Genomic DNA, 12,093 nt, shown 5'->3' with positions numbered 1-12,093 from the left:
GAAATAAATATTCAGCTATTAACAGTAATTATAATAGTAAAATACCTTCTTCTAATTTTGTTGTTCAGTACGACATGCAAGGTAATCGACTGCATTCATATTTTGGACACCTCTGTAAGTTGGATTCATTTTTGGTGTAACTATGAGTGTCGAATTTAGATTTTACTGTATTGTCTATCCAGCTTAGATTTTAGTGTATTGTTAACTATCAGAAGTCATATGAAAACAAAAGCATTTAGTCTGTAACCCATACAATAAAATGCTAATTTTTAATTACTTTTTCCTACTAGTGCTACGTTTTCTGTTTCTCTTTTCAATAAAAGAGCATCACTCAATATCATAATGGCTACAGAGTCGATTTTCTAAAACCTGGGAACTATATTCAAGCAATAACATTTCAAGATGAATTTAAGTGGACAAGGAGATGTTCTGAGTGGAATATTTTGGGAGTGTACTGGTATTTCCTGCCATCATTCAACTATGACACCATTAATCACTATTACCATTGTAGTAAGATGGACTACTTACCATTATGCACCATAACCCATCACAATCAGGGCCATCACAGTGATCTACATTTTACACATGTTACGCCTAAAATGGATACAAGTAAAAAAATAATATTTAGTTATATAAAAGAAAAATACCACAAAAATGCTGACAAATGACCGCCTATATAAATCACTTCATCAAAGGTGTTTTCTTTCTATGTGCTAAATTATATATCCATTGATAATCACTCCAAACAGTAACTGCATTTATAATGTTGAAGATTTGGGAGATTTCAAAATCAAGCTTTTTCAGGGAAGTCTTACAACAATGGATAGAATTTTGATGACATAAAAATAATAAAAAATGCAAAATAAAAACGCAATTATATTTCAATAACATAAAAAAATAATCGAGCAAAATGCTGTAAAGGTCAACATATCGGCAATGTTTCTGCTAGGTCAGGGGGTCATTCTCTGAGGCTGGCTATCATGAATTGGGTAGGTTTTCCTGATTTTACCTCAAGGTAAATACTGAGGCAGTAGGAATTGAGGCGATTTCTGGAAGATGGGCCTATAGCCCCATAAGCCCTTTTTCGGGAAATTGTTTAAACGTAACCACTATATTAGGTAGATTATTCCACCAAAATTTTATTTCATTATCTCAATGCTAGAGGTCGGGAGAGCATTTTCTTTGTGAGTGTAAAGTTGTTCAGATTCATTGCTAATACAGCAAGTGTACAGTAGGTTCAGGCTGCGGTTGTTAGTGCAATAGCCATTCTATTCCTACCATACTAATGGGCAGAAAAAGACTATCTTAAGACAATTCTAATAACAAGAGGAAAAAAAAAGAAGAGAAAACGGCAGATACCTACATTTCAAGCAACGGAATTGACATAAAAGAAAAAACATTTTCAGCAGTATCATCGTGTTGTCAAGAACAGTGCTATCTCAAAGTACCTATCAGTTACAAGAAGAGCTTTCTGGAACGTTCTGTAGTGATCAAGGTAAGGAATACAGGATTCATTTTTAAGTCAATGTATGTCGAAGAAGACAGATACACACATTCGGAAGGCAACATTAAATCCAAAGAAGCTCAGGAAAAATATTTGGGAATATTTTCTCCATACAGATGGCACTACATTGAAAGTTTGTCGTGGTTTGATATTAAAGCTATATCAGGTATCAGTTAAAAGACTCAGAGTTATTCAATATAAAACACTGGCCAATTATTCATTTGTGGAGGGAAGAGGCAAACATTCACAAAATAGAGGCTAATATTTGGAAAATGTTAGAAGAACGCCTAAACACAGTTCCCAGCCAAGAAAGCCATTATTGAACATTATTTCAGCAAGCAGAAAAATAAATAATGTTATGTGATGTAGAGCAGTGCTATATTCATATCAGGCCTATACATAGAAGTATTCTTTAAAAATCATATAGTACCAGTATTGTAAAGTTTTACTATGCTTTAACAGTTGAATCAATTTATCAACATCCAAGAACGTACAATTCTTTATAGTTTCAAATTTAGACTTATTTCTGGAAAAAGGGCACATAATGGCTTATAACAAATAATATTTTAAAATTAAATATATTGATAAAAATGCTTTGTATTGTGAAAGTGGGTTTATGATGATATTCTACATTATTTAATTTATTCTTGTATGCAAGAATAAAGTGTTCATTGAAATAAATTAAAACAAAATCTTTAAACTAGGATTACTCGAATCACCATATTGTCTTATGTGCCCTTCTTCCGGAAATGTCCTCAATTACAAATGCCATGACCTGCTTCCTTCCCAGTCCTACAATCCTTCTTAACATCATTTTGTTATCACCTTCTCACTTTCTGCGATAGGTCTGCCATCTGTCTGTGAAATATCAACTGGCTTAGTGTGTTCCGTGCTCCCTTCTATCAAGAAGAAAGAGCATAAGAGAGAACTCCTGAAAAGCAGATACGCTTAACAATAAATAAATAATTGAATAAATGATCTAAAATAGAAGAAGAATACTATTTATTTCTTGAGATGACAAATTAATGTCATGGAAGAATTTCATAGAAAGGTCTGTATAAACATGCTTTAGTTCTTAATAGCATTTGATTCATTCCTTTATTATTACAGATATAGAAATATTGAAATTAATAGTCATGATGTGCCATGGAGGTGGTCCGTGGCTAAAGTGCTGGACTCATAATTCTGTGGACACAGGTTCGATTGCCAGCATACCTCAGATTTATAACTTGTGTTGGGCAAGCCCTGGTCCAGGTAACATAAAGAGTTTTCTCCGAGAGCTCTGGTTCCCTTGTGGCTTCCCTACAAATCATCATCTCATCTCTAAGTAGGTGTAGCGTAGCCCAGTCTCCTATGGCGCACCCTGTGTAATAACTGTGTCGATAAATTCGTCTACAGAACAGGTTTTATATAAAAAATAGTTACGATGTTATACTTAATTGAAATTTTCAGAAATACGTGTCGACTTTTACAGAACAGGCATATCCACTGAATTTGCCACCACCAAATATTTATTAGAGGAATTACTGTAGAATTAACATTTCTTTCGACTTGTGACAGCTTGCTAGCTGTGTGGCTTATGAGACTGCTGTCATGGCAACGTTGCCAAATTGCTGCTCCTCCTAGGAGCCTCAAGACTCGCTCCCACTTAGCAGAATCGAACTGAATCGAAATGTTCACAGCTGTTCACATCTAGTGGAATAGAATCGAACTGAAACATTTCGTGTTGTAGTTTAAAATGGATCTTTTGATAGCTATAGCACAATTATATAAAGAAGCAGAAAAAGAAGAAACAAATATTCAAAATAAGAAAACGGAATACGGATTTCTGGGATTTTTTAACTAGATATACATATGGAGAAGTTTCCACTTTATTTCACTATCTTCTCAGAGATGAAACAAAATTCCATTCTTTTGCGCTACTTTAGATTTTAATTTTTACCCTAAGCTTCCATTAATTTACTTATTTCGCTTCAAGTATTATCACGGACATATTATTACAGCATATTTTTGTGTTTTGTCTCACAATAGCGAAATAATTATTCTCAACAGATTTAATACTTTTTCTTCGTTCATATTAAGTTGTAATTTTCTGTATACGTACTATTTCAGCAATAACTTTCAATAATCAAATTACACTACCAAAATTGGATATCGCTCATTTGTTTTTTCACAAAGGCTTCACGAGAACATAATCATACTTGAAACAAGAAGTTCTGTTATGACAGTGGAATAAATATTCTAGTTCATGAATTCGATTTGCTTCTGTTCGATTCGATGCGCCACTTTCTGCTATCTTCCATTCAAATATATTGTGTTCGATTCAATTCCACTAAGTTAGAGTGGGTCGTCAATCAGTCAAGTGCGATATGTTCGATAATGTGGCAGCATTACCCGTAAGTTTGGGCGAAGAGAGTAGGGGGCATCAAATAATGATTGGTTACTTTCAAGGTTAACCTTGGTTACCATGACAACACGTAAACCATGTGGCTAGAGAGCTGTCATAAGTCCAAAGAAACGGTATTTCTACTATAAATAAATAAATCACTTGCTTTTAAACAGTTTATGTGCAGAAACATTCGGCGGATCACACTGTACATGATGTGTATCTGTGGAGAGTTATGTCGTGTACTAGGGTGAGCGTATGTGTAATGTAGTGTCTGGAATGAGTGATGACGAAGATGAGGAAGGGAGAAGGGGAAATCCGGTGGCGGCACGTAGCCTACTCCTGTCGAATAGCACCAAGGGGGCCGCCAGGCTTAACGTCCCCATCTGACGGACGAATCACTATCAACAGTGACATATGCCTTCTCTTCATATGCACTGCGGAGAGATTTGGGATTTACCCAGGCGTATCGGTGCAGAATCTAGTGATTAGAAGTTGTGCACCGCCATTTCTCCTAGTCCCGAGGTAGAAATTTTACATTAAAATTTCTGACCCTGCCGGGAATCGAACCCAGGCCGACTAGTCTGGAGGCAGACACGCTATCACAGAGCTAACTCGGCGGACTGTGCAGAAACATTGCACAAATTGCAAGTTTCATTGAGGAAATATGTCATAAATTTCGATGAATAATGAATAATTTGCTCAGATTACTGAATGAAAGTGACCGTTTCTTGTCGGGCAACAAAGATTTATACCTCGGAAAGTTCTTTCTACTTTCATTCATACAAGGAGTCCACATATAATGTCACTTGCATTTGGTTTGTTGTGATCACTGAGAAAATTGCTAAATAAAAAGTGAAAAATTAATTTCTTCGGAAAAAACGAACAAATGGTAAAAAACAGTGCATTACAATACAACAAGAAATACGTCTGTTGCCTTAATTTGTAATAAAACCTGTAAAGCAGTTCTTCCTGGCTTCTAGTCATAGTTATCATGAAGGTAAAATCTGTAAGGACTCTGAAGTGTGTGTAAATTCATGCTGTATAAGCTCATACCTACATATAAATTCTTTGTCACAAGATTCACATTTGAAACGTTCTTTGCTTGTATGATTTGCGACATGTTCTCTGAAATGATAAAGGAGCATAAAAGACTTTTCACAAACGTTACATTTGTATTCCTTCCCATTGGCGTGAGTCAATAAATGCTTGCGAAGGTGATGCCGATATCCAAAACTCTTTGCACACAGGTCGCATTTGAAGGGCTTCACCCCAGAGTGTGTTCGTGCATGTTGTTGCAGGTGACTAGATCGTGAAAAATTCTTATCACAAACTCCGCATTTGTAAGGTTTCACTGAAGTGTGCGTTGATTCGTGAGCTCTGAGATGAGAGTTATGTAGAAAACTCTTGTTACAAACTTTACATTTGAATTTCTTCTCGCCTGTGTGTATTACTTTGTGAGTTTTAAGATAATCGAGGCGTGCGAAACTCTTCTCGCAGACGTCGCACTTAAAGGGCTTCTCATTCGAATGAATTAATACGTGATCCCGAAGATGACTACGAGATCCAAAATTCTTACCACAAGTATCACATTTGTATCCTTTCTCAGCACTGTGTGTTGATTCGTGTCTATGAAGGTTATATCGCTGGGTGAACATTTTTCCACATATGTTGCATTTAAAAGACTTATTTTCTGACTCGTTTTGACTATCTGGTTCAATATTTTCGGGGAGTGTGACGCTGTTATCACAGAATTCATGCTTCTGTCCAGAAGTGTCTTCTAAGGGGCTACATGAAGAGCCTCGATGAATAATCTCGTTCTCTTTATGAGCATAATCAGTCACAACTGAATGATGTGGTGACATAATCCAGTCATTTTCTTGTTTTTTCATGTCATCATGGCATTTCTGGTGCATGGATCTGAAAATCCAAAAACTCCTGCTGACAAACTTGACACAACTATCACACATCTCACACACATAACAATTGCATTCAGTGTGAATGTCATGCAAGATAAAAATATTTTCAGCAACCTCTACAGATCAGCTACTGGCAATATGTAAAAAGAATCCAAATTGAAACCATATTTTCACGAGAATGTAGTCTTCAACATAGGAGTAAATCCATCATTATTGATGTGTTACAGTAAATAGTTGGGATATTACAAATGTAAAGGGTGAGTTGTATTGCAAATATTAAGGAATTATTTGGAATAAATAAACAAACCCTAGTAGTATCGTACAACATTGTGGATACAGTACAATAGCAACTATCACATCAGATATGGCTGCAAAAGGGTATCTGTCGGATACAGGGGGGAGAGCCATTAATCCTTCCCATTGAAGGGTTTAAGGAACCAATCTGGACAAATACCCAATGTCCCATCCCTACCTTCCCGTGGTGCAGCTGTTAGTAAGCATAATTTTACGAGCTGAACTAAAGGGAGGGGCTACTCATCAATTAGCACTGGTCAGCTTGATGAGTTAATGACTGAATTTGGTATAATTTTCCTCTATCCAATACCTAATTCCCTCTTCACCCTTTCCTATCCAGTCCTCTGACTGAACTCTTACTTTCTTCGACACAGACGCCATTAGAGCATTCGAGGTCTAGGGGTTCATTTCCCTTTCCTTCCTCCTCTTTCTACTTTTCTGTTCCTAGTGCTGACCTGCTATGGCACTAAAATCGTCCTCCAGTGGCTTAAGGAGGGAAAGCTGGTGATCAACAAGATCTCCCAGCTAGGTCCAATGGACCTGTTGACCAACAGCAGGTGTGATCCTCCAGACATTCTGGGGGTTGTGTGTAAATCAAGTAGCCACCAAAACTTTAAAATATAGTGTTCACTTAAATCGGCTACAACTTGCCATTTTCAAAATCTGTGCTTCAGTGGCTGATCATCTTTGAAAAATATTGGAGTGCAAAAGATCAAATGACTTCATTGTCAAACGCCTGGCATTAGAAAACAACAACAACAACATCAGATATGCTACAGAGAACCTTGACTGAAACTGAGTGTCGTTAGGATATTGTTAATGCTACCTAAGGAGCTCATCGAGAAACCTGCTACTGATAGCTTTTGTGAAATTGAGTTGCACTTCCTAATAAATGTGACAAAAATCAGGGAAGTTCAAGAGGGCTAGTCAGTAGTTTACATTCTTGTTATATTTGTCCTTCATTGACTCTTCTCGTTGGATGCAAGGTTCATGGAGTATACAATCAGCCGAGGGTGACTAATTTTAAAGGACAACAAAATCATAAGGAAACTACTAAAGCTGAGAGTCCTATCTCACAGAGTTCTGGAATGTAACATAATTCTGAGTCTGATATAGGACTTCAAGCAAAATTTGATTACTATTTCTTGCTGACGTTGTAATTCGATGCAGTTCAAGCTATTAAATAAAATACTACAACGATTCTTCCTTACAGATTCAAAGAAAGGTAGTAATTCTAAGATGAAACCTCAAATTCAAATCTCCTCACCTGTCAACAAAGTCATCAACTTCGTTTATCGGTTCTGTCTTCATCTCCTCTTTCACAGTGCTCAAATCACAGGAGTCTTCCTAAAGAAAAATATAAGTTACGTACATATAGTAAAACCATAAAAAGTATCGAAAAGTGACATAGGATTTTGGGGAAATTTCAATGATTGCATGGAACGTCTATACTGGAACTGAAGTAATAAAATACAATTATATAATTTCTTTAACACTGCACTGTAGTGTATTTTATTTAATATTCATTTATACAGAATGAACTATAAGTAATATTAATTTCAGAGGCTCATTAAAACAATTTTGCTTGTTTTTGCTTACTTTTAGAGATAAAAATAGTTTCATATGAAACATTTCATGGCGTGTTTTGGAAAAGCCATTGATTTAATTCTCAATATGTTCAGTCAATTTAAGAGAGCAGTGTATTATATAATAAATGTTATGTTTTATTTAACGACGCTTGCAACTGCTGAGGTTATATCAGCGTCGCCGGATGTGCCAGAATTTTGTCCCGCAGGAGTTCCTTTACATGCCAGTAAATCTACTGACATAAGCCTGTCGCATTTAAGCACACTTAAATGCCATAGACCTGGCCCGGGATTGAACCCGCAACCTTGGGCATAGAAGGCCAGCGCTATACCAACTCACCAACCAGGTCGACTATATAATAAATGATTGCTCACTCAATACAAAGCATATATTTCGATTAATCTAAAAACTTATCTTTCTTACTTCTTCTGGTTTTGGTGCACTAAACGTTCACTGAAGCCTCAATCTGACAACAATACTATGAACATAAATAAAACTGAATGAAACAAACTTATGGAGAAGAGAGACAAAGTTTGAACTTCTATTATTTTAGTCAACATTTAATGATGCTGCATGAATTACAAGGTCATCTAATGTTGATAGAATTGGTAACAGTGAAATGGTATACAGTGACATGATTCCAATGATTTAGATATGGAATCATGTAGCGTACGTTACAGCTGGGAAATGTCATAAAAAATCAAATTAAGTACTCAGTCCAAGCAGGTTTCAGATCCATGCCAGAGGGTATTCTAGGCCAAATCGTTTCTATTGCGCAGGATTGTGAAAGTCACGTCAAGATCAACATAGCTCACCTCAATTCCATACTCTACTGCAAGAGTAGAAATGGGATCTTCATTTGCTTCAGTTTTGATTGCTGATACACCACAGTTGGGGTCTGATGGTTCCACCTTGATCTGATCCACGTCAACTTCAAAGAAATTCCCAACCTGCGTATCAAATATAACAAACAAATACAATTTCGTAACAAGTTATTCTTTGTTTGCTTTGGAATACACACACATATCAATACAACAGAACATAATAGTATAATTTATTATTACTTACCACTGGTACCGGTAATTGTTTGCTCTTTTTTTCATCTATGTCATCTTCTACTGGACCCGATAATTCAATATTAGGTTCTGTCTTTACAGGATCCATGATAACTGGAAACAAAATATGGAATTTAACTGTTTGCATATAACATCTCAATCTAATTATTATTAATGTAATTGTCAGTATTGATTAATGTTTTGTATGAACGACAGATTCAATAGAGTACCTGCAATATATAGACTTTTACGGTTTCAAAGACATAATATCACAATTAAATTTAGGGTTTCAAATCAGACATGACCAATCCACATGAAATAATTTTGGAGATATTCAATTAAGTTCAACTGTTAACGGTTAAATCCACATGGTACCAAGCTTAATCTCAGCAGTTAAGGAAATAGCAATCCATATTTAATAAAAGTTAGCTTAAGATAAGTTGTGGTTAACATAAGAAACTTAATTTTTGTGATACTATGGGATAGTCACATCTGGCTTGAAATCCTTCAAAATGGTATTGTAATTGATGACATATTTAGGCTATTATAAAAATGTGAGAGAGATTTTTCAGCATATCTCAGTGGCAAAGCCGAATTCTTAATGGCAATGCATTTTGTAACTGGCTACATAGTGCTAATGTAGGATCAGTAGCCAAACAGAATGAGGACGGAAAAATTCCATTAATCAGCAGCATGAACATAAGCCAACACACAACAATAGAAACAGGAATTCAACAACAGTAAAAACGGCCTAATTATATAGGCCTACATAAAGATCCTACACATGTGATATGCCTATAGCCTAACCAAATTGTCAAAGCGTGTATAAATTAACTTAAGAAGGAAATAAATAAAAAATAATTCCACACTTTTTAGAGACGAAAATAATTAAGATATGTACCGTAATTATATGATTCAATTCAGTACTAGTGATCTTTTAGACAATTTCTGTACTACTGAAGTGGCCACAGTATTTATTTTCTCAATTTATATGCATTAGGCCTATATTTACTGATATATTATCATTACCACTAAGAGCAAAATCAATACAGTGAAATGTGTTTAACATAGACTTTTTGTTTCATTTTCAGTTACTAAAGGGACTAATTGTATTGTAACTAACTTCTGAATACTTTCAAATGGCTTCTAACTCTTACAATCACTGTAAGAATGTAATATTATTTCATTTACATAGTACTTCGCAAGCAATAATGTTATTGGCAGTGAGCCAATGAAGCGGGGGCAGACAGTAGAGAGAGAGAGAGAGAGAGAGAGCATCTGCCGTGTGACGAGGAAGGTGCTGAGCGGCAAGGGTAGGGATAACTTCCCCTACTAGCATTCTCTATACTGTGATTCATCCATGTTAATTTCTCTTAATAATTTCTTTAATTTTAGGTTTAAATTTAATTGTACTTACTTATACAGACTCTATGCATGTTTTAACTTACCAAGATTTTGCAGGTGTTCACCACCAGTACATATGGAATGACAGGCCTCTTCTTCTGAGTGAATGTGTGAGAGATTATCAACTAAGATCCATCTCTCTTCCAAGGACTTAAGACTGCTCAAATATGTTGTCTGTTCTGTAAACATAATTGCCAATTTAGGGGTTTCTGTTGTAAGTTTCAATATTTTCAATCATTATAATGTTCCCAATATTAGACCTATACAATGGAGAAAAAAAAGTGAAACGCTTATGTTATTGAGAGAAATAAACAAATAAATAATATTTTTCATTTCTACCTCACTAGCCTATTAACTCTCTCTAACCCACGGGTAGTTTATTTAGTGCAAATTAATAATTATAGGTACCTCAGTTCATCACATTTGACAACTCGTAGTGAGAAAATATATTAGATGAGTAAAAATAAAATAAGCTTTATCGTGAGCAAAACAGATTAAAAAATTGAATCGAATTCAAAATACACTATGAAGTGCTAGAATAATGCGAAGAATTGAAGACTATATTAAATTGGAAAGCAGTCATGATATTATGACATTTTCAATTAAATGGTTTCATATTAGCTTTGTTTTCTTATAATATTTTAGACAAACACTTAACAAAAACAGTCAGATTCTGGCCAGAACGTTATATAAAATATGTTACATTTTAAGCTATAAGCATTTATTTAATTCCTATGGCTGTCACACTAAATAATGATAGCCTACTTCAAGCTATAAAATGGCTACATTGGCTACCCTGCATATTCTTATTCATGGTCAAATATATAATTATATACGATCCTATTGCAGTGAGTCTAAAAACACATGAAGGAAGAAGTGTTATGAACGAGAATAAGTGCACATTACTTCTCTAATTTAAACTTATCTTTCACACTCACAAATCACGTATGAATATACAAAAACGCAATGCGATACATGTGACTCACGATCTCAGCGACTCGCTCTTTGTTTATTTCTGTAGACATGGTTTCATCATACAGTAAAGCTGATTCCCTGGAAATATACAAATTTATAATTAAATTTTTGACTACCACGTTGGCCCAGTCTTGTGCTTGAGTGCCGAATAGGCATTACCTATAGCATCATGGCAGAGTTTATGATGGTTGTTGACCTGAAAAGAAAGGTATATAAAGTGCGAAGGAATGACCCCGACTCCGTTCTTAAATATAAGAAGATGTACAGATTTAGCAAAGAAAATGTAGAGTGGCTAGCACAACATTTCCTTGGCTATTCTGGAGAAACAAGAGGGGGTGCATTGACGAATGTTCAAAGAATGAAAATCCTCTTGCGTTACGTTGGTGACCCTGGTTTTCAGTTGGTGGTGAGTGAAGATATCGGTGTTAAACAAAGTACTGTGTCTCGAACAGTTTCTCAAGTTGCAGAAAAAATTGTAGCAAAAGCGAATCTATGGATCAAGTTTCCGACAAGTCCTACTGCAATGCAGGAAGCACAAGCCATGTGGCAGGAATCCTATACTTTCCCACATGCTATAGGAGCTGTGGGTTGTACTCATGTGCATATAAAGAGACCACACGTCAACGGGGACCAGTATATTAACAAGCGTGGTGTGACGAGCATTAATGTTCTGGCCACTTGCAACGAGAAGGAAGAGTTCACTAGCGTGGATGTCTCGTGGCCTGGCTCTGCGAAAGACTCCCAAATATGGGAACATTCTGATGTTTGCAGAGTCATGGGCAGGCGTGACACTAGTGCATTGCTTATAGGCGACACAGCTTATGGAATTGAGCCATGGTTAATGACACCTTTCAAGAATCCTGCCACTGCTGAACAGACAGCCTATAATACATGCATTAATAAAGAACGAGCTGTGATAGAAAGATGTTTTCGAAAATTAAAGAAACGCTTTCCTATTCTGCAAAGCAA

General features: G+C 35.8%; 1 protein-coding gene across 2 annotated transcripts; it reads right to left on the bottom strand.

Moving 5' to 3' along the window:
* Positions 1-1,923: 1,923 nt before the first annotated feature.
* Positions 1,924-10,512, bottom strand: LOC138715391 (zinc finger protein 235-like). 2 transcript variants are annotated; one of them, XM_069848249.1, is made up of 5 exons: positions 10,194-10,512; positions 8,759-8,859; positions 8,506-8,640; positions 7,371-7,450; positions 1,924-5,810 (listed from the first exon to the last, which is right to left on the bottom strand). In XM_069848249.1, the coding sequence occupies exons 1-5, from the start codon at positions 10,336-10,338 to the stop codon at positions 4,883-4,885; spliced, it is 1,389 nt and encodes a 462-aa protein (XP_069704350.1). In that variant the 5' UTR covers positions 10,339-10,512; the 3' UTR covers positions 1,924-4,882. The 2 variants fall into 2 exon arrangements, with proteins under 2 accessions (XP_069704350.1, XP_069704354.1); XM_069848253.1 differs by lacking the exon at positions 7,371-7,450 and having other exon boundaries at positions 5,704-5,810; positions 10,194-10,385.
* Positions 10,513-12,093: the final 1,581 nt, after the last annotated feature.

This window comes from Periplaneta americana, chromosome 2 (genome assembly GCF_040183065.1).
Source record: "Periplaneta americana isolate PAMFEO1 chromosome 2, P.americana_PAMFEO1_priV1, whole genome shotgun sequence".
NCBI lineage: Eukaryota > Metazoa > Arthropoda > Insecta > Blattodea > Blattidae > Periplaneta > Periplaneta americana.
The sequence above is the reverse complement of the archived record's forward strand: the minus strand, read 5'-3'. Positions and strand labels throughout refer to the sequence as shown.